Below are 24525 nucleotides of genomic sequence, written 5' to 3'. Positions count from 1 at the left end.
TATTGGTATATTTTTCTCTATATTTCCATTTAATCGAGTTTGTGTATGTGTCTTATATTGGTTTCTAATCGAGTCAATCAGCTGTGGAAAAAGCAATAAAAGTGCAATTGCTTAGAAGAAGTTATGTTGTATAAGAAAACAAGTAGGGAAGGCTAAGTTCGGTTGTAGTCGAACACTACATACTCAGCTGAGAGCTTTGGAGACAAAATTGTCTTTTTCATGGATACATACAAATGATAATACTAAAAGTGGAACAACTTGCCTTTGCTATTTTCTTCAGCTATCAATTCCTTTTATTTAAATATTTTTTTTAAATGTGAAAATTGTGAACGCATTTTTTTATAATTTTTTTTTAAATCACCCCTGAAAAATATTCGAATCGCTCTTAATTATGAGTCCGATAAGAGCCCGAAATATGTGAGAAATATGTGATTCGATGAAAAACTAAACCTATAATCATAAAATACTCATATATGACTCCTATAAGGCGGAAATTTTGAGCCGCATGCCAATAATGTCTAAATTTACCTCGATTACTTTATACCGTTACAGAATACCGTTTTGCGAACAAAATTAATACACTCTGTGAGCTCTGCTCAGCTGAGTATAAAAAATATATATACATCTATGTATAAGTAAGCATATGGACTGTATACATATGCACTTTTTTATCCATAAACTATTCACACATATACCTAAGCAATATACTATGAAACCAGTTTCAAGCTATCGGAAAGACAGCATCTTTAGAAGGAGAATTTTTATACACATGACAAAATAAAAGAGCGACTACTTTGCTGGGGCGAAATTTAGGGGCACCGTAGGAAGCATATTCATACTTAGTGAACTAGAAGTCCATTGTATTAGGTATTTACATATAAAAAGTTCATTGAAGTTTTATTTAAAGGCAATGTTCGCTTTATAGTAGCTTACATTAAACATGGAGGGGAAGATTATATTCTCAGATTGGTGCAAATTTAATGTTCAAGTTCCACAAAGTTTCAAATAGATTGAAAAAAAAATCTGTAGAGGTTATTGATATTCAGGGGGTCTGGGGAGCTTCTTTTAAGTTCACTGAAATTATCAGACCTCGACTAGTGTGATTCATATACTCATTTTCCAAATCGTAGTAACCATTTCTAAATCGTGTACAAAATATCTATGGTTTTATAATTAAAAATAATACCTCCAACCAAAATTAATCCAGAAGTGATTTGATGGACTCAGGCTTGAAACTTCTATTAAGATCATATCGGTGTAGTCGTTAACTTACCTGCAAGAAAAAAAGAAAATCGTAAATTTAGATATTTTATTTTAAAAACTTGCATGATTATTAGTAAGAACCATAGATGTTAAGTAATGATTAGATAATGCTAATGATTGCTAATTAACCTTCATTTGCGAAATTCTCTAATTCATTAAACAATTAGAAAGGTTCACCTAATTCCCATTAGATAATTGAAATTTTTATTCTAATGGTAAATCTAATTGTAATTAGTTGTCATTTGCAAAAAAAATTGGTTTACCTTTACAATTAGAAATCTAATTGACTTCTGCTAATGCAATTAGATATTCAATTAGCTTGAATTGGAATCAATTATTTTGATAAAAATAAATTTTATTCAAAGAATTATTGAAATGAACGAATAATGATGTAAATAAATATAAATAATTGATTCTAATTCGAGCTAATTGAATATCTAATTGCATTAGCAGAAGTCAATTAGATTTCTAATTGTTTAATGAATTAGAGAATATAAACCAATTGCATCAATTGCTAATTCTAATTGAAATTTAACATGCATGGTAAGAACGTTAGGATGGTTCTTATTGTAATTCAAAACCAAATATTGAAAACCTTATCCAACACAATATTTATTTAAGCATAAATGTTGGATCCATTTGCAGGGCCCAGAGCTTGGATTTGGCAGATGATATAAGGCGAAGCAAAAAGTTGGGATATTTTGTTGTTGGGAGAGTTCGCTAGGTAGCACAAATCCAAAATCTTACCACAATTCCGTATATTCTGGCATATTTTTAAGCAACTTCAAACTAAAAACATGCACCTTGAAGTACAGTTTGGATTATACATGAAAGAAAGCTCCTCTGCTTGACGTACGGCTTCAGATTCTAAGGCAATTCATATTGTAGCGAATATTGAGAAATTCTCGATAATTCTGCGCCTTCGGATATTGTCCTAATCACAGAATGATCGAATAAGTAAACTTAAATGCCCTGCATATTGAAGGCTCTTTATCAACAGGACTACTATGACAGTAGATCTTCTTAATTTGATGTATTCGCGTATTTAATTTATAACGCGTAAAAATTAAACTGATTGATTATTCCTTTGATGCGCTGATTTTATACTCTACATTGACTCGTCATTATTTTCTCCCATGGTTTCGACTTAACGCGAAAGGAATTCTCGAATATTTTCTTATTTAATTCTTGTTTCTCTATCTCATAATGGCTTTGGCTATGTACATGTACGTATATATGTACTTTATGTAATGTCATATGTGCTCTTTATTTATTATTATGCGCTGCGTGCATGTGTGCATAATATTGTCTGCGCTCTTTGCTGTTGCTTACATGTGCATGCGGCTGTTTTCTATTTCGATTGATTACTCTGCTCTACTAATTTGTGGACTCATTTGTGCCTAAGTTGAGAAATGTAGAAAATTAATTTCTGCTAACAAGCTTTTTGGCACTACCGTCACATAAGCTTCCTGAAAAGCTATAGCCAAATTTTCCTCAATGAAAGCAGTGGTACTGATGGAGTTTGGCATCAATCAACTGAAAAATCAAAGTTAGTACAAATTTTTGGTGCATTTATATAAATTTAGTCTTATGCAATTTTTTCTATCATAGTTTCGTTTTCATTGCCTGTTGGGTTAGTGTACACAAAAAATTTCGATATGAAAATTTGGGTTTACACGCATCAACGGTAGTAAACATAAAACTCCACAAACTCACCTACCACAAGCCGAAGATAACAATAGCACATACATACATTCTTATATGCATTGCCCACTTGCCATAAATGGATTAGATCATATTGTTGTTGTTGTAGCAATAAAAACATTCCCCGAAAGTTTTTGGGAGTGCTATTGATGTTGACGATCTTTTGCCGGATATAGATGCCGTACGTAGGGGTAACAAGCACCATTACGGAGAAGCCCGACCAACTCTGGACCGATTTAAAATGACCACATTGAACCTTTTAGACCATACCTCTCCATCCCCTAGTTCTATAAAACTTGGGGTCGCCAGAACCTTGGCTGCTTTTAAGAAACAGGATTTGCCATGGGTAGATGAGGTTGACAATTGGGTTGGTGAAGCTATAAATTGCACTACACACCCCTTGAATCGTTTGGGTATTTTAGTAGCTGGAGCCTTGATCTTGCGACACGAATACAGAACACAGAAGGCGCTCAACCGTTTTCTCCTGCAGCTCGCAATTCCTACATCTGCTGTAGCTGACGAGACATAACTTATAAGCATGTAACGCCAGAACGCAGTGCCCCATTAGTATGCTTATCGTGAGCCTAATAGCTCCGACACATAAGCACTTCTCATATAGATGAGTTTAACACAAGCTTATGCATTATGAGTAGATTGTAAACATTTTTATGGAGAACGGTAGAACGAGCGAGACTGGCGCCATCTGATATTGAAAAGTAGCCATCTCCCATATTTTGTTCCAAGCAAATCATAAGAAGAAGAATTTGACATTTGCTTTGGCTAAGAGTGTTGGCACAATTTGCAAGTGAAATTATTTTTCCAACTGGGTGGTAAATTTTCTAACATTTTCCTCAATTTAAAACTGCAATATAACAATCGATTAGCACACAAAATATGTTAGTAAGTATTTTTGTTGTATAGGGAGAATGTTTATAACAGTGCTTCGAGAAATTTTGTATGTGAATGTGCAAGGCGTAATAAACTTCAATTGCCAAGTCTGAAGTTCCTTCATATTTACAAACGCAACATCTTGGTTGATTGTGGCGATGTTATTGGAATGCATAAGCTTGTGTTAAACGCATCTATATGAAAAATGTCATTGGGTCATGGCCTTAAAGTCTTGTCTCTTTAGAGAACTAATGAACTTTGTGAGTCTAACTTCGTATGCTTTGCAAATTATTTTATACATTTTTCAGCCCGGTGCTTTTGTCCACACCTTTCTTGCTTGATGGATCATATTCAACTCCTGTATCGTTTTGATATCACCCAAACGGATTGGGACGTTTAACGTTGATTCATCGAGTGCTGTACCACCTTCTTTGCCAACTCATCGGCATTTTCGCTACCTTCTGTCCCCTTACGACTGAGACTGCTAAGATGCTAGGATAAAATTCTGCTAACTCAATCGCTAAGAAGCCAGCAATGCGAGATCTTTAATAATGTAGTTGGGCAGTTTACATGAGTAAAGCTGTTTCCTTGCCATAATTGCAGCTATCAATTTGCCGTCCGATTTTGTTCAGAAAAATGTTTCTTCCTGATGAGAGCCAGTATCTTCTTGCCAACGCTTCTTTGCAATCCAAGACTCTTCCTGATCAAGAACTGTTAGAGATTATTGCCTTGATCGTCGCCTGACTATCAATTTATACACTGACGCGACTGCGGCGGCAGAGCGATTAGAAAAGACTTGCAAGTAAAAGCTTTTGTCTCCGTGGTTAATATAAATATGTACCGCCTTTTCAGGAATAACGTTTTAATTTATTTGGTTAAAAGAAACTGTCGGACGCATCATCCGGTGCCTTTAGTTTTTTCTAATCTTTTTCGCGATGTTGTAAATGGTATGTGTGCTATTTATATAAACACACATATCTGTATAATTTGCGGTATAAAAAACAAACATTCTTATGTATATATAAATATTATTTCAATTCCTCCGAACAATGTGATCTCAAGTTTCGATATTGCGGTTGCGTTTGTGCTTCAAAATGGGCAAAAGTTTTACGTTTACTTCTATGTTCATGTACGTGTTTATGTAATCTTTATTTGCGTATGTGAAATTTCGCTCAAGGCGAAACGTTTCAATTCGTAAATGTTAATATTTATGTTTTGATTTGGAAACGCTTTTATATATTTACATGCAAATATATAAACATATTTACATTAAATTGTGTTAGAGAAACAGCAATGCGGCGGTGAGCTGCAAGTTCTAAAATTTTAATGAAACACAAACAAATGTCAAAAATGTGTACACTCAGACATTTACGCGAAAACAGGAATACAAATACACCAGTGAACTTAAGCTCAAATATTTCTGCAGCAAAAGCTCTCAGTACTGTAGAGAATTATAAGGTTTCTGACAGTGACACTACTTCATCTAGATGATTGAATCGAATAACGTTGTAAGTAGAGCTCACGATTTCTCGAACATGTTCGAAAAGAGATTTCTCGCGAGTCTCGCCTTCTCGCGCGATTCTCGATTCTCGAATTACTCGTAAAGCTCCGGAGATTCTCGAATCTTCAATTACTCATAAGGTTCGCGAGCTTCTCGACATTGAACTTAATCTTTTCATTGGCTGTTTTATACAGAGCTTACGATTTCTTCTGGAGCACAAGCCAAAATGTACGCAAAACCACAAGTAAAAAACCCCGAAATGTATAGAATATTGCCAATGCAGCGACTGAAATTCGAGATTCGAGAATCTCGCGAGAAGCCGTGTTCTTGATGTCTCGTTGAAAAATAAAATATTGTATAATAAATATGATTTGAGTTAAATGTCATTGAAGCAATATAATCAACAAAAAAGTCACAAGTAAAAAAAACCAAGTGTATAAATACTGTCCATACAGCGATTAAGTAAGAATGTCGAGAAGCTCGCAAGATTTACGAGTACTTCGAGAAACGAGAATATCGCGAGAAATCGAGTTTTCGATTTCTCGGGTCTCGAGAATCTCGCTTGCGTTCGAGAAGAAATCGTAAGCTCTAGTTGTAAGCGCCAATTTGATAATGCGACCATGAAAATTTTCTGATTCCAATATCTTTTGGGCATTAACTTATGCTCCAACCTCAGTATTTGATGGAACAATGGTGTAACTCACCTGCACTTTCAACATTATTTGACTCACTAAAAGGTTCTACAAGCAAAGTCTAAAAAGTTTCTACCAGCAAAGTTGCTCCGCTCAGTAGACCGAGAAAACTTCTAATTTTGCGCTAATTTGTACTTGTAATTATTGATTGTCCGGCAAGAGCGATATGTGGATAAAAAATTACACTGAAATCTTGAAACGTGATCATTTTACTGGTGAGCATGTAGGTCGGCATATTGGCTTAGACCCAGGTCGCCCAAGTAGCTAATTAAAAGCCGGTTTGATATAATAAATTTCGTTTGAAGATTCTGAGTGCTATATAGGATATGTACCACAACCAGCCCCAGCTGTTTATAAAATCTAGAATATTTGGAATCCCTATTTCCGATGATCTACTTCCGAAGAATCTTAAATGTGTTCTAGATAGCTATGGGTATTTGCACAAAAAATGCTTAACAGCGTGCCTTAAGCCGAATGATAGGAGCACACCGCTATAAGTTTAGCGTCGTCAACCCTATTACTACCCAATAGACTTTTTGTCCTGCTTTCATTGCAATCTGGCCACTCTTGAAATTGCACAGCCCTTGCTGCTTTTCTACTTTTTCCGACCTTTATTCACGTAAAAGTTGCGAATTCCCCCTTTGGCCACGTCAGGGGTATGCCTACTTCGACGTATAACTAGCATTTATCAACTCAGCCATCTAATTTATTCCGATTCCCCTTTATCCTAGAACAACTACTAACTTTTAGCTAGCGTATGATGCTGCCAGCACCTTTAGGTACTTTTCCGTTATGTTCCGGATCTCGAATGATTTGCATACCTACCAATTCGCATGGACTTCTGTTTAAAATATCCTATAGTATGACGGCAGTTTGACTGACGTAAAATTCTTTAGGGAATGCAGCATCCACATATGGGTCCATTTGGAGCCACCGGTTAAGATTATTATTATACCGCTATTAGCTGGAATAATGTTCCTCCTCAATTTTAATTGTAGTTTTTGTACTGACCCTAACGGTTGGAATGTTTTCAAGAACTAGTACCGAACTGGTACCCACAGTATCAATTATACTCAAGCCCGCTTCTGTGATCTGAATGGGCGTACGATGAACACAGTTATACAAATAACATTTACAAACAAATTGATATGCTAAACCGTTCAAATGTTTAAATAACGCCATAGCACAATTGAAGAATAAACTTGCACATATAGACACATACCCTACAAAAAATTGAATTAGTGCAGGTTGAGTCTTAACTCTGCAAAAGGAAAAGGAATATGGCACTATAGGCTGTTTTGATCTCTTCATATGGGCTTTGTTTGAAGATGTCATATGGAGAAAAAAATAAAGCAAATTGCACTAACTACGATAAGGAAATATAGTCCTAGTATTTTAGGTCCGGTACAGGCTTCGCAACTTAAGATTGGCTACATAAATTTCAAACTAACTAATCTCAACGGTACTCAAAAGGGAATCTAGCCGATGAATTAAGCCGCCATATAGACAAAAGGGGTCATCCGCAGACTACTAACTTAAATAATTAGGACAGGTACTTTTTTACTCTCTTCTTATACTTGGGCAGCTGTTCGACAGGTTCACTTTGTAAGCCTTCGAGTACTGTCGGACAGATCATCTTCATGCCCCTACGAGTATTACGCCTACAGGTGCTGTCGGACAAGTCCTCTTTCTACCCGAAAGGAAGCTCTTACGGATTTTGTAGTTTTTTAAACTCTTATACAATGTTTTTATTTCTATTTCATAGAATATTTCTCCGATATCGTAACCAGAACTAGCGCAGGACCAAAACTAGCGCGCTAGTCGCTATGCAGGGAACAGTATTACACTACCCGAATACAAAGGGTTGATTAGTGCAATAGAAAGGTTTTTAGCTTCACAGCTCGGCAAGCCAATTGTCAATCCAGTGGGGTAACTTGTTACAAAGTGAATGTATCATTTACATATTAAGCAGCCGAAGCTCCGGCGACCCTAGTGCGGGTAGTGTCTTTAGTGCTATAAGAACAAAAGAATGGCTTTGAAATATTTACATATATTCCCTATATATGACCTGGAATCGTGAAAAGATGCTATTGTGCGAAAACACCGTTCTTCACTTTTTGAGTGATTCTTCTTTTGAGTGATTTTTAAAGCTCTTTCCAATGGAACAAGTTCTTAGTTTTTTCACAAATCGCATTTAAAGTCAAATCGGACCACGAATACAATTTTTTGAAATATTTCGATCCATGCGCCACCTGTCGGAGTTTTTTTCTTATTATTGCAGTGTCATCGGGTTCTGAACTATATTCCAAGTTCACAACGGTCACAACAGCTAGCCACTACACAGAGCGGGTTAGGGGGTCAGAATATACCCGCGGTAGGTATGCCTGTCGTAAGAGGCGACTAAAATACCATATTCAAGGGGCTGTGTAGCGCAACCCCTCAGATGGCAAGCGCAATATACAGCTTCTCCAAATCCAATTGTTAACCTCACCTATCCGCGGCGAATCCTGTTTCACTAACAGACGAGGCTCTGGCGACTCCAAGCTCCTCATGTAACTTGGGGGTGGGGAGGAAGGGATGGCCTGAAGGTTTAATGTGGCCATATAAATCATTCACGAGATGGTCGGGCTTACACCTTAATGGTGCTGTTACCGGAGCGTACCGGATCTGTATCCGGCAAAGGTGATGGTCCGATGGCTCGATAACACTCCCCAAATCCTTCGGGGAGCAACCTTATCCCTACAATAATAACTACACAGAGTCAAGCTAAACAAAAATTTTTAAAGGCATTTTTCTCGAAAACTTGTTTTCGCACAATAGGGTCGTTTCATGATTCCAGGTCACACATAGAACTTGAACTGACTTAATCTTATTGATTTTGAACTTGTTTAGAAAAAAAATTTGTTTTGATTCCACTGTAATCTCAAGAAACAACAAAATTGCTATTCAAAATATTTGGTGCTTTAAGTTTGTCCTTAAAAACACAAACAATTTGTCTGCTTTTCGGTTATTTTAGGTCCTCTTTGAATTTCTTTTTCATCTAATGCCAAAAACACTTTCCGGTACATAGTGCCGCAATCATCTACTTAAATGTCTGCATACAAATGAGTGCACAACAATACAAAGTCAAACGCAACAAAGCATCAAATGAGACATTCACTTAACTCAAGTTCAACAATGTCAACGACACCACAAAGTCTGTTTTTATACTCAGTTGAGCAGAGCTCACAGAGTATATTAACTTTGATTGGATAACGGTTGGTTGTACAGGTATAAAGGAATCGAGATAGATACAGACTTCTATATATCAAAATCATCAGGATCAAAAAAAAATTTGATTGAGCCATGTCCGTCCATCCGTCCGCCCGTCCGTCTGTCCCTTAACACGATAACTTGGGTAAATTTTGAGGTATCTTGATGAAATTTGGTATGTAGGTTCCTGAGCACTCATCTCAGATCGCTATTTAAAACGAACAATATCGGACTATAACCACGCCCACTTTTTCGATATCGAAAATTTCGAAAAACCGAAAAAGTGCGATAATTCATTACTAAAGACGGATAATGCGATGAAACTTGGTAGGTGAGTTGAACTGATGACGCTGCATAGAAAATTAGTAAAATTTTGGACAACGGGCGTGGCACCGCCCACTTTTAAAAGAAGGTAATTCAAATTTTTTGCAAGCTGTAATTTGGTAGTCGTAGAAGATATCATAGTGAAATTTGGCAGGAACGTTATTCCTATTACTATATGTATGCTTAATAAAAATTAGCAAAATCGGAGAACGACCACGCCCACTTAAAAAAAATTTTGTAAAGTCAAATTTTAACAAAAAAATTAATATCTTTACAGTATATAAGTAAATTATGTCAACATTCGACTCCAGTAAGGATATGGTGCAATAAAATACTAAAAAAAAGAAAATTTCAAAATGGGCGTGGCTCCGCCCTTTTTCATTTAATTTGTCAAGGATACTTTAATGCCAAAAATCGAACAAAAATGTACCAATCTTTATGAAATTTGGTACGGGCTTAGATTCTAACTGTTTTCTGTGAAAAAGGGCGAAATCGGTTGAAGCCACGCCCAGTTTTTATACATAGTCAACCGTCTGTCCTTCTGCTCGACCATTAACACGATAACTTGAGCAAAAATCGATACATCTTTACTAAACTCAGTTCACGTATTTATCTGAACTCACTTTGTATTGGTGTAAAAATGGCCGAAATCCGGCTATGACCACGCCCACTTTTTCGATATCGAAAGTTACGAAAAATGAAAAAAATGCCACAGTTCTATACCAAATACGAAAAAAGGGATGAAACATGGTAATTGGATTAGTTTATGACGCAAAATATAACTTTAGAAAAAAACTTTGCAAAATGGGTGTGACACCTACCATCATATTAAGTAGAAGAAAATGAAAAAGTTTTGCAGGGCGAAATCAAAAGCCCTTGGAATCTTGGAAGGAATACTTGTCGTGGTATTACATATATAAATAAATTAGCGGTGCTCGACAGATGATGTTCTTGGTCACCCTGGTCCACATTTTGGTCGATATCTCGAAAACGCCTTCACATATACAACTACCACCACTCCCTTTTAAAACCCTCATTAATACATCTAATTTGATACCCATATCGTACAAACACATAATAGAGTCACCCCTGGTCCACCTTTATGGCTATATCTCGAAAAGGCGTCAACCCTAGAAATAAGACCCACTCCCTTTTAAAATACGCATTAACACCTTTCGTTTGATACCCATATTGTACAAACGCATTCTAGAGTCAACCCTGGTCCACCCTTATAACGATATCTTGAAAAGGCGTCCACCTATAGAACTAAGGCCCACGCCCTCTTAAAATACTCATTAACACCTTTCATTTGATACTCATATCGTACAAACAAATTATAGAGTCACCCCTGGTCCATATTTATGGCGATATCTCGAAAAGGCGTCCACCTATAGAACTAAGGCCCACGCCCTTTTCAAATACTCATTGACACCTTTCGTTTGATACCCATATCGTACAAACAAATTATAGAGTCACGCTGGTTCACCTTTATGACGATATCTCGAAAAGGCGTCCACCTATAGAACTAAGGCCCATTCCTTTTAAAATACTCATTAACACCTTTCGTTTGATACCCATATAGTACAAACAAATTCTAGAGTCACCCCTGGTCCATCTTTATGGCGATATTCTCAAATGGCGTCCACCCATAGAACTATGGCCTACTCCCTCTTAACATAATCTTTAATACCTTCCATTTGATACCCATGTCATACAAACATATTCCAAGGTTACCCTAGGTTCATTTTCTTACATGGTGATTTTCCCTTTTTTGTCTCCAAAGCTCTCAGCTGAGTATTTAATGTTCGGTTACACCCGAACTTAGCCTTCCTTACTTGTTTGTTTTTGTTTTTGTATTGATGAGCTACAAGCAACAGACAACGCACAAATATAAAACAACATTTTGCTCTGGGCCTTGTATGAAATCCATTCGGGCAGCCCAAATCGCTTGCAACAAATTTTGCGCTTTTATCAAAATATCAAAAAATTAGTTAAAGCTATGAGGAAATAAAGGAGATGAAAATAACTAAACAATCTATAGTATTTTTAATTTTTTCATTTTATTTGGTTTGATGTTTACTTATGTGTACATATTTTATTTCATTTAATTTTTTGTTAAGCTTTCGCTTTTGTCAAAGAGAAAGTTGCTGATCCTTGTTATTCGTTAGTTGTGTTGTTGTAACACGGTTGTGATGTGTTGTTGTAAAAAGGATTTCTTTTGTATCTGGACTTATGCACAAATAACGCAATTGCACATTGTGAAAAATGTGAGCAAAGTGAACCAAGAGATGGCAGGGAGCTAAAGAGGAAAACAACCAATTTAGTTACAGCAGACAAAGCACAGACAAAACGTCATATAAACACTCGTACACACATATATTCACAGGACTAACTTGGCATTACGATTGTCAGTTGCATATGCTCGTTGAGTCGCAGAGTCGTTGAGCTGTTGAGCGCATGTTGCACATGCCACCCACATTTTTGAGCTATTTCCGCTTCTTTTCTTACTTTTTTACATTTTTATATAGGTATTGCGAATGGTACATACATACATAAAATGTTATATAAAGAAATGCAAAATTGGTTTAAATGGCCATTAAAAAAAAAAAAAAAAAACAATATAATACGACCTGGAAAGAGTAAAAGCAATCACCATATACCCAGAAGTTGGCTTAAAATAAACAAAGGTGTTACCTAAATGTGAAGCCATAAAAAAACTGCACCTATTAAGCAAAAATTGTGGAGGGAAAACTTCTCCTCATTTCTAGCTAGCGAAGGAGAAGACGAACCCGATACCACAATCGCCGATGATAGAAAACACGTTCCGCCATCCGAATATGACGAAGTATGAATGGAAATGCTCCGTCTAAAAAATCCCAATGCGCCAGATAATGACGGAATACCCGACGAGATATTCAAATATGCATCAACTCATATGCAAAATATGGTCCGCTGAGCGCATGCCTCAGGATTGGAACTTATGTGTACTCTGCCTAATCCGAAAAAAAGGCGATCTCAAAATCTGGGCCGATTACACAAACGCGCTCTGGGCTCTGTCTTCTCTTAATTAGGTAATGAAGTACTTGCTGTTACCCAAGAAAGAATCGGTGCATTCGCGTCTTGGCAGCCACGTTACTATTGACGATATAAATTCGAGACTATGAAGGATCTCGTCTATTTGGAAACCAGCATTAACACCAAAAAAATTGTAAGCTTAGAAATGAAACGGAAAACAACCCTTGGCGCCAAAAGCTACTTTGAACTGAGTAAGCAATGAAAATTACGAACAAAAATCACGCTCTACAAGCCGCTCATCATACCTGTCCTAATGTATACCACGGACTCCTGGAAGGTGTCAACAGAATATGAAATAGCTCTCGACGTGATCAAGAGAAAAGTTCTCCGAAAGATTTATGGTCCTTTTTGTGTTGCCCACGTCAGTATCGGGGAAGGTTTAATAATGAGCTGTATGAACTTTATTCAGATAAGATGATAGTGCAGCGACTAAAAATCCAAATCTTCGTTGCCTTGGTCATGTTATAGGAATGTAGGAAAACTCTACGGCCAAAAAAGGATTCCAGTCGACACCACAGTTTGGAAGCAGAGTACATTGGAATCCTCTACTGAGCTTAAAGAGGCAGGTGGAGAAAGACTTGACTCCCATTGGTGCTTCTAATCGGCGTCAATTATCGCGAAACAGAGATAGCTGAATTTGCTTGATAGGAAAAATCGCTTAGGCGGTTTAGCGCCAATTCATGATGATGATAAAGCGAAATCTCTTTGTCTTTTTAATTTTCCTAGCAGAAAGCGATATTTGCAACAGCGATATCCAAAGTATGCAGATCTTCAGACACAAAGATGCACTTGAGACCAAAGACTATAAAGGCTGTCAATCTGTCAATGGCAACCAAAACTGTATTACAAAGAAAGTAGACAGAGTGATTGTTTTTATTGGCACAGAGGAACTCGCCAGGTATATGAGAGTGCAGAGTTTTCCTGGTTGCATCACATCTCAAATTAGACAACCTAAGGTAACGTGCTTAATTTCTCACCAGCGCTTGACCCGTCAAAGAAATCCGCCTTATTAGAGCAAATGGCGCTTCATAGAGCTACCGAGAGCTCCTTCGAACTTGGTGATAAAACATATACTCAGGACTGCGACTAAGGAGCTTGAATTATTAATTCATATTGAAGGACTTGAGATTAGGATTTTACCTTTTCCTCTACCTCCCAATTGTTCTGGCTAAGCACCAAAAAGATACTTTGCGCCGACTCGTAGACGAGAAGTTCTAAAAATGCACTGAAATAAGCTACATATTTTAAAAACCACATATTTTCATAGTGAGACTAGTTTTCGTCACACGAGAAGGATGCTATTTCTATTCTATTAAAAGCTGGGCAATCTACTAAGATTTATGGACCTCTACGCGTTGGCGATGGCGATAACCGAAGAAGATTTAACGATGAGCTGTACGGGCTCTACGCAGACACCAATATAGTCCAGCGAATTAAAACGCAGCGGCTGCGCTGGCTAGGCCATGTTACGCGAATGAAAGATGACGCTTCGGTCATGAAAGTGTTTCTATCGGAACCCGCCTATGATAGGAGAGGGAGAGGGCGGCCCTCACTCTGCTAGAAGGACCAGGTGGAAAACGATTCAAACTCCCTTGGTGTGACCAATTGGCGCCGGTTGGCAGAGAGAAGAAGCGATTGGCGCGTCTTATTGGACGGTCATAACTGTTTAAGCGGTTAAGGGCCAATTAATTAAGTAAGTATCTACTAGGTAGTTGAAACTTTTCTTTGACGAGAAAAAAATCGAGGTGCAAAATTGCATTAACTAACTGACCACTCTACCAGTAGGCAAGTTTGGAACAAGGTGCATTGTACCTAATATCCAGTGAACAAGATGATACAAAATTAGTCATCACTAACTGAGAAATAAGAGTCACTCTTGTCCAACTAGGTTTTGTATATTTAGGGGCCGGAATATGGAGAAACAGTTTTTAAATAATGATTTTCAACATTCCGACTGAGCTAAAAGGGCTACCTACAAGGCCTAGCCATTTGGAATCTGAGCATCACAGGCAACGACTAGTAATTAAAATAACAACAACACGGAAGTTGTGGTAGTAGTGTGCTTGCCACCAATGAATAAAGTCGCTGGTTCATATGCGCTTAGCGATCGCTGTTTCCTGTTGCCTTTGTTGTTGTTATTCTGACGCTAAAAAACAACGAGTAAAATTGACATCGTCAAAATATGGGAATCCAAAAAATAACCAAATGCATATTTGTTTATTTAGCACAAGCATATGCAAATACCCACATACAGGTATAACTAAGTATGTAGCTATTTTCTTTGTAACTTACACCAGACACGTTACCGCATGCATGCTACAAGAGCTTAAGCTCTATCTTCTGCAACCGCTTTGACGACCACACCCACTTAAAAAGACAACTCGTTTTGTCACCGGATCATTTCTTCCGCTTTTCGCCGAAAGGAAGAAGTAAAAATACTGCATAGTCAAGTATCCATTCACAACTTCTCCAACAGAAAAATATCTTGGTCGTTGCACGCTGAACTGTGGGGTGTTTTGTAGAAACTCTGATAGAAATTACATATCAAAAATCATAAATACACTGCTGATCACCTGGACACAGCAAAAATTACGTACAACTTAGGAAGTCTTTATGTTCAATACTAGAAGACCGGGCAGTAGTTTTCTACCAAAACTTTGTTTATCTGCATGATTCTTTGGGAGCTTTTCTGTTTATTCAGCCTCTCTTCCTTTCTTTTCCTCTCCCTTTCCCTTGCCTTTCTTCCTCCCATTCCCTCCCACTCTTCCTTGCCCTCTCTCACTTCTCCTTTTACATTTTCCTCCTCCGTTCTCCTCTATTCTTCATATCTCTTTTACTTTTTTCGTGTCTCTTTCTACCTCGTTTTTTTCTCAAAATTCCTCTCTTTCCCTGTCGCTATACTTCTAGCTCACTCTCCTTGCCCCTCGCCAGTGGTTTGGCAAGCGAAAATTCATCTCCAGTTCGGAATTGTCCTGACACATGTAGGTCCTTTCCCTGTAATATTTAGGAAAAATTGGAGTATTTATTTTTCTATATTTATTTAATCAGCCCCTGGTTGTCTTCCGAAGCTTGACGAAAAACCCATCTATGTTTCTTTGCAGCTTTTTTCAAACTTTTAATCAAATCAGCTGACTGGAGACGGAGAAAAACATGACACACAAAAGTCAAAATAAATTTGGGAAAAAATTTCTATGGCGCAAATAGAAAAATTTGAGTTTTCATGTGATGAGAATTTTTTTTTTTCAGAATAGTTTTATAAGCGAATGCTGTCCTTTTTCACCACTTGCCCTTATTCAACATGAATGTGATGTGGTGAAACCTTGTTTCAACGTTTGGTTCACAGTGAACAAACAACCAAATTTGATGAAACACCTTTGTTCTTATTAGAACGGAATCAACTTTTTTTTCATGTAGAACGAAAGTAAATATGTATTTTGTTGTATTGATATTTATTAAAATCTTTGTACACAACAATTTTATGATTTTTGGCGAGTTGCTATGTCCTTTCTATACCTTTCGTTAACATGAAATGGTATATTAACTTTGGGCCGATGTTTGTAACGTTGAGAAATACAGAAGATAGACTCACCATTAAGTATACCGAATTGATCAGGGCGACGAACTGAGTTGATATAGCCGTGTCCGTCTGTCCGTCCGTCCAAGTCCCTCAAATTTTGAGATATCTCAATGAAATTTGGCACAACGATGTATTTTTGTATTATATCAGACATTTGTCGGATCCGGTTGGATCGGACCACTATAACATATATCTCCCATACAACCGATCGTTCAGATAGGACGATTTTGGTCATTCCTGCCGCAATTTAGAAAGTATAAATTTGAAACTCGGTGATATATATTCTCATATATCATAGAAGATTTCTTGTAAAAATCATTTCGATCAGAGCTATATAACATATATCTTTTTTATTTTATATTTATCTTAAAAATCGTTTAGGTATGTACATCTGTTCACTATATATTTCTTATCTTATACATCCGCTTATTTGGAGATTACGAACGGGATACGATTGTTGTTCAGCCCCATTCATGAAAGGTATGAGGTCTTCGGCACAGCCGAAGACAGTCCCGTCCTTACTTGTTTATAGATTATATTTTAGAAACACTAATAATCTCACATATCTAAGCTTTAAAATGCGAAAATCGTTTTCAGGTCAGAGCTTTCTGTCCGAAGTAATTATATTAAATACGTCTTTAGTGATTTTATTTTATAGGATGTATAGAAGAAGTTTTACATACAAAAAATTCAACAAATCTGAGACATAGTTTTAAGGATTACAATGCAAGTGTGTTGCTTCATAAAACCCAGCTTGTTCTACATAAACTAGTATTGAATCTATAAAACAAACGGCTGCCGCTTCTTTTGGTAGTCGAAGTCGTATAGGTAGGAGCTTTGTTGAACGCTGCTCAGGAAGTCCAGATGCGCCCACTACTCTGTCAATCAAAAGAAATATATAAAACAGATTCCAGGAGATGTCAGACTGCAACTGTTACTCTACAAACTGCTGCAGGAAAAGCAAACAAACATGCCCGACTTGCGATATTTAGAGAACTGGGGACTTGCTAAATCGATCAAGGAAATAGATATTTAGAATTGCCGCCGCATTCTGTCGGAATGCTGGTAACCGAACCTGCCGGTTGATGTAAACATTATTTGTAGGACTTGTGGCGGGGAGGACAGTCCCGTACGACCTGTAGGAATATTCCAGAACTTTACCAAATGAGGGTACGAAACTAATTTAGGTAAACGTTTAACAAATTAGCACCACTAACCACTTCACCCCAATGCATTAACATAAGTGTAAATGTACATTTTTTGTATGTGTCTGCTCGGCGGCGACTGGTAAAAAGTAAAAGTGTCTGACTGCTGCTACACCGACAACACGTTTTATTGATTTTTCTAGTCACGCTGCATTAAACCTTTCAAAATACATGCAAACAACCTTACTCATACACCTACACACTGATGTGACTTATGCAAATGATATAAAAATGTATACAGCTCTTTCTTTGCCACTTCAATTCGTTGTAATTTTTCCAACTTTTTTCTGTATTATTTGCACCCACTTATGGTACTCACCTCATTTCAGTAACTTTGGCAATTTCCGCTACGTTCTGGTGAAATTGCAATTGTCTACTTTAAGTGCTTAGACACACGCGGTTTCCTTACAACTTGTATCACGTTAATTTTCTATTTTGCCTACAAATTGGCGGTACAGAACCTACATGTTTTATGCCAAAGCTTATGAGAAGCTTTTGTCAGCGGAAATACACTCGGAGTTTTGCCAAACCTCTGCCCAAGGGTCGCCCCTTAGAACAAATATTTTCTAATTGGAAATACCCTTTTTGTGAAGACTTTGATTTAGCTATTTACAGTTACAAAATTCTATTTTTGATAGTATACTACATTATAAGAGGACATTAAAAATGTTTTGTATAATTTTTGATATGCTGAAACAACATGGCCCAATGTGAAACAGACAACATAGTGTTAAGACATCATGTTTCAATTCGGAGTTAAAAACAAAAATATAATTTTTTTTGGTACTACAATTTTTTATGTTAAAATAACAAGAGCCGATGTAATAATCACATTCACAATATAAATTAAAAATTGTAGGTTCAATGTTGAAGATTGATATTGTTATGTAAAAGGGTAGACAAACCGTACACCTAATTTACATTAGCAGAGTTAAAGAAAATTATTTCCTTTGAAAATTATATCCTTCTAAACAACATGAATTTAAGGCCTGGTTTACATATAACAATGTTATCTTAATTTTCGTATTTAACTTCTAATTGTTAATTAAATAACTATAAACTTTTCTCTACTACAATCTTTAATAATGATAAAATAGAGACGCGAATTTTTTTCATAGAGAAAGTTCCACCTCTAAAGTGTAGCATCTAATTGAAAGCACGAAATACATGAGAAACGTGAAAACTTGATGGATCTAGATTACCATCCTAGGGTTGGAACATATATTAATGCCTAGGTTATCTATTAAGGATTTATTGTAGACTAGAAGACCCGGCAGGCGTTGTCCTGCCCTAAATTTGGCCTCTCTGCATACATTTGAATAAGCTTTTTCCGTATAATTCTGCCCTCCCCCTCTTCACTTTTTCCTAATCCTTTTATTCACTCCACCCTCCGTCTTTTTCGCTTCATCTATCTCCATCTTCGTCTCATTCTATCTCTTTCTCAATCTCCTTCTCCTTCTCTCTTTTCTCTTCTCTCAATTCCTTCTCATTCTTCTGCATCCCTTATTGCCTGTCCCAGAGGGTGGTATGTATTTATCCCAGTCCTAGTCCCACTCCGAGGCTCAGTCCCAGTCCCACTCCGAGTCTTAGTCCCAGTTCTAGTCCTAATCGCAGTCCCAGTCCGTCTCTGGACAATATATTACTCTGTACGAAAGCACTCATCAACAGCTTTCATTTGATATCCATATTGTATGCCTGGTGATGTGCTATACTTGATATCATTCGCTATAATATTTTTTATTGATAAGCAGGTTGAGGTTGTTTAATTAAACACCAAGCAATTACACGGAGCTATATCCGCACCACTTGAAAATATGAGCGCCACTGCGTATACGTAACATTTTAATATTACGTATAAACAAATAAAAAAAATTGCAATAAAATAATATTGGGACTATAAACTGAGATATGACCTATCCTATATTTCAAGTTAGATCAAACTACACACGGGGTGCAAAACAAATTCAAAATCGGTTCAGTAGTTTAGGAGTCCATTGGCCTCAAACTTGTGACACGTGTTTTTTATATATTAAGAAGAAGAACATTAGTGCATCTGTAACCGTGGTCTAATGTACGAAATTTACATGAATTAGCTAAATTACCTATTTCTAATATGGCAATGCTGTACATGATTCACGTCAATGTTCTTTTGTGAGTGCTGAAATAATGTAAAAATTAACTATCAACAAATTTTAAAAAACCTTAAATTAAACCGAAAATACTGAAATGTTTTTACTTGTATACAAAAATTTGTTTGTTTATATCGCGTGGAATGTACTAAGCATCGTTCGAACTTTGCGATTTTGGACATTGCTAGAAAAAAGTTGTAGTAATGTCGCCGACACTTGCTCGCATTCTGTATTATAGGCTGCTTAACACGCCCATAGTCGCTGTCCATGCTTTACAAAGAACTTTTTCTCACAGCAATTCGAGCCAACTGGCTGTACTATCTCCACGTACTTGAAAGTAAGAAGCAATGCCGAGAAGAAAAGTATACCGAGTAGTAGCTCCTAGAGTTGTGCTTTTTCGTTCATTTCAGAGATTCGGTTCTTTCGTTCTTGTTCTGGTGAACGAACAAGTTGTTCTTTTTATTCATCAGTTCCGTTTTTTCAAGCAAATTTGTTCACTGCTGCTAACACCCAGGAAAAAATGAAAAAAGTATATATGGGGGTGTGTAGGTATATTTAAATGTGTTATGAATAAATAAGTTAATATATATATATATGTATAATTAACTTCAAAAAAAGTTCGGAAGATCCAGGAAAGAGTACAGACACAAATTGTAAATATGAACTTTTTAAGTTTAATAAATGTAATAATTAGTTTCTTACAGAATATGTTTTTCATAAATAGTCCACACATCTCTTGTTGTAGCAGTGCCACACATATCTTTAGTGTAAGTGGCATCATCCACATTCGTTCTCACTGTGAATTCCTACGTAGGTATTTATGAACGAAAACGAACCAAAAGAACAAATAGAACCGAAATCGAAGATCTAGTTCACTTGTTAAGTTGATAGACCCGGTTAATAGAACAAGTTCAGAATGAAACGATCCAACTCTAGTAGCTCTCCACCCACACATATGTGTATGTTCTCCCCACGTTCTGAAATATACAGAATATACACGTCATTTGTCGTGTCTAAATCATGTGAAAACAACACTGCATATCGTTTGAAAATAAAAAAAACACCGCAAATAGAATATTTTCTTGGTTGCTCCGAAATTGCCTTCTAAGAAGATGTTAAAAAAAAAAAAAAAAAATTTATGTAAGGCGCGATAACCTCCGAAGAGACCTACATGTTTTATGCCGACTCCGAACGGCATCTGCAAGGCAGATGAGTTTTGACTGAGAGCTTTTCATGGCAGAAATACACCCGGAAAAAATATGTTAGATGAACGGAAATCATATTAATTTATAATTTTTGCTAAAGGAAAAAGAATGTATTTATTTCGGAAAAACAAGGGAGAATTCTAACATATAAGCGAGAGATTAATCGCAGTAGATTACAACATGAATCAGTGATCTGCATGATCGCAATCAAACGAAACTTCAAAAAAAAAAAAACAAAAAAAAAAAAGGTTTGGTGAAACAGCACTGGTCACCAACGATACGAGTGGGATTCAGGCATGATTAGGTGACAGTTGATCTCAAAGCATGTACTGCCTGCTAAATTTTTGCATTTTGCTAAGATGCAGCGAACACTTTGCTAGTATTCGCGATTTGTTTTATATTCGCCTATGCCTTTTGACGATTACTTGATGCGAAGTTATCTTTTTCTTTTCATGAAGTTATCCAATTTATGTCAAAAAATGGTTGAATCAATTTTAAACTTTATGCAGACTGCTGGGAGATTGTTAGCTATATATTTATGAATTAAAATCTACATATCGACCTATCCTAATAGAAAGGTCGTAATTTAGGAGTTTTTTTTGAGAAGAACGCATCTTAGACGTTATATTAATAAGACCGTATCTGAGCGAAGTCGTTAATAAAGTCAGGAGATTTTCAATCTTGGCCATCGCCCTGCTCTGTTGGGCGCGGAACTCGCTAAATTGATCATATATTTCTATTAATCTTACACTAATTTAATTTCATTAAGTATTAAAAAGACTTTTTACTAAACCAAGCTAGTTATCGAGGATTCTCACGAACTACTTCTTATGCCCAAACCAGTTTCACCCAGGTATTTCGGTTCATTGAGTCTACCTAGAACCAGTTTTAACACAGTTTGCAGGTATAAGTTTTGGAACACTTTCATTATAGTCTCCCAGCTTCAGCCGGTTTAAAACAAATTAATTTTGGTTTCCTATTTTTAAATTCATTTAAATTGTGGTGAATATGTGAACATAGGAACATGAAATACTTTAAACTTCACATGCGAAAATACTTTCGTTCTTCTTGACTTTTCGGTAACCTTTTTGTTTTTAATTTCTGTCTGCATTTGTAATTCTTCTCTATTGCAAATATTTTTTCGTGTTCTTTTCTAAACTTTTTTTCAGAATTTTTGAGTTGCCATTTCTTTACTCTTTCTTTTTTTATTTTCATATCCTTTGTCTGTTGCTCACAAATGCCGAATATTCTTTAGTGTTCTTTGAAATGTTCTTCCTGTAACATGCGTAGCTTTGCTTACATATTACTTATTATACTCAGCTGAGCAGAGCTCACAGAGTATATTAATTTTATTCGCATAACGATACCCCGTAACGGCGTAAACTAATCGAGATAGATATAGACTTCTATATATCAAAATGATCTGGGTAAAAAAAGAAATTCATTTAGTCATGTCCGTCCGTCCTCCGTAAACACGATAACTTGAGTAAATTTTGAGGTATCTTGATAAAATTGTATGTATGTTGCTGGGCACTCATCTCAGATCACTATTTAAAATGAACGAAATCGGACTATAACCACGCCCACTTTTTCGATATCGAAAATTTTGAAAACCCGAAAAAGTGCGATAATTCATTACCAAAGACGGGTAAAGCGATGAAACTTAGTAGGTGCGTTAACCTTATGATGCAGAATAAAAAATTAGTAAAATTTTGGACAATGGCCATGGCACCGCCCACTTTTAAAAGAAGGTAATTTAAAAGTTTTGCCAGCTGTAATTTGGCAGCTGAGTATGTAATGTTCGGTTACACCCGAACTTAGCCTTCCTTACTTATTTTTTTTTCGAATTTTACGGAGTATGTATTTAAGATTATGTGCATACTTGAATATTGTAACAAAGTATTTATTCAAAATAACCGAAAAATAAGTAATACAAATATCAAGTATAAATACTGAATTTTTAGTGTATATGCTGCTGAGAATTTTTATAATAAGGCATGGCTTTTGGATTGGGTTCAACGGAGCTCTACCGATTCAGTATACCGGAGTCGCTTGAGCCAATTGTTACAGCCTCGATAAGAATCCAAGTTTATGTATGCCTGAGAGAAGGTCACGCAAAGCGACAGCTTCGTACTACAGGTTTAATGACTACCTCCGAGCTTGTGCTTATCAATTGCAAAGCGGGACAGTTGGCTACCACGCTTGTACCAAGAGCGCTTAAGTATGAGCTACATATATTAATGTGAATTAGTCCATCAAAGGCAGTGACATCTCGGAAAGACCTGCGACTACACCAGTAAAGAATGCATTCTAAAGGTATGCAAAGGGTGTTACTAACATTTTGGAAGGCATCATAATGTTCTTACCACGGGAAGGATCGAACCAACCCTGAGTGAACCGTAATATGGAATTCAAGTCTGCGCACAGCAAATAATCTATGGCTCAACCCCGAACTAATCGACAGCTTTCTTTTATTCCTTTTTGACATTTTGATTTAAATATTAAATAAGTAATTTCTTTGTAACGTAGTGAAGGATTTGCAGAATGTTGTTAGCCAATTGGTAAAACCACAATAGATGAAACTGTAATATCAAACAATAACAGAAACAAATAATTTGGCCTTTTCGGAAAAGCCTCATCATATCCTCATCCGTAACAATGAGTTTATGGTAGATAGCGAATTATTAATTCTCGTGGAGCTATTGGCTTATCATTGATTTGTTATCGCCAAATCACAGACGTACCACCGATTTTATATTGAACTTTTATCGGTACCGATTTTAAAACGTCCCATTGAGTCGTCCATAGCAAATCGATAAAATGCCGATAAAAAACTGGTAATACTCCGATCTGAAATCTGTAGCTTTTAAAATTTAAATTGATAGCGGTTTATCAGCAAATTGATAGCTTTTGGATAACAAATTGATAGTAAATCGATAACTTTCCGATAAAGAATCGATAAATTTTGGTAACATGTCGATAACTACCGATTTATTATCGGAGTATTGCCAGTTTTTTATTGGCATGTTTACAATTTGCTATTGACGACTCATCGTTACGTTATAAACTTAACGATAACGTAACGATAGCAAATCCAGAGGTCTATTCGCCGTATGTGTTATGTTTAAAACAAATTTTAAAATATAAATCATAGCAATAACTAACCACTTAAAAGGATTTGTATTGGAACAAACAAACCGTTGGTAAAAAATCGATAGCTCACTGATGATTGATTGGTTGCTGTGCCGAGATACCAGAGATTCTTGCCTAAGTAGCGCACGGGGCGCTATTTTGAACCAATTGCCTCTAATTTTGCATGACTAGTAGGTACTCCGTTCAAACCATTTGAAGCAGACCATGAACCTGCTGATATCTTTTACAGGGAATTTATGTAGTTCCTTAAGTTCCGGCAGTATATAACTGCACATAATAAGTAAAAAACTTAGGTTGTGCTAGAGCTAGCCACAAGTAGTGTACGGCTGTGTCTTTGCTGGCCTCCTTGTCGCAGATCCAGCAAATGCTGTTAAAAGCGATCCCAATTCTCTCAGCATGTAGGCCAAGCGGACCGTGGAATGTTATTGTGACAGTGAGTAAGTAGTAAGTAATCTGTTTTCTAACTGTAGTAATTCGGACAGTTTTGCTTGGGTATATTCCAGTTGTCTGTGGAGTACCAGTTGGAGACTGCTAGCTTCTTGAATCTGCTATGGGTT

At 36.6% G+C, this 24525-nt stretch overlaps 1 protein-coding gene across 1 annotated transcript in view; it reads right to left on the bottom strand.

Annotated features, from left to right (window-relative positions):
* Nucleotides 1-708: 708 nt before the first annotated feature.
* The window catches only part of LOC137238021 (sterile alpha motif domain-containing protein 5-like), an 801561-nt gene continuing 777744 nt past the window's right edge, over nucleotides 709-24525 (bottom strand). The window contains exon 3 of the mRNA XM_067762534.1: nucleotides 709-1273. Coding sequence (XP_067618635.1) covers nucleotides 1265-1273 — 9 coding nt within the window. The 3' untranslated portion in view covers nucleotides 709-1264. The remainder of the gene's footprint in view (nucleotides 1274-24525) is intronic.

Source organism: Eurosta solidaginis, chromosome 1 (assembly GCF_040869045.1).
Source record: "Eurosta solidaginis isolate ZX-2024a chromosome 1, ASM4086904v1, whole genome shotgun sequence".
In the NCBI taxonomy this organism is placed as follows: domain Eukaryota; kingdom Metazoa; phylum Arthropoda; class Insecta; order Diptera; family Tephritidae; genus Eurosta; species Eurosta solidaginis.
Note: the sequence above shows the minus strand (reverse complement) of the source record. Positions and strands in the feature narration are given on the sequence as shown.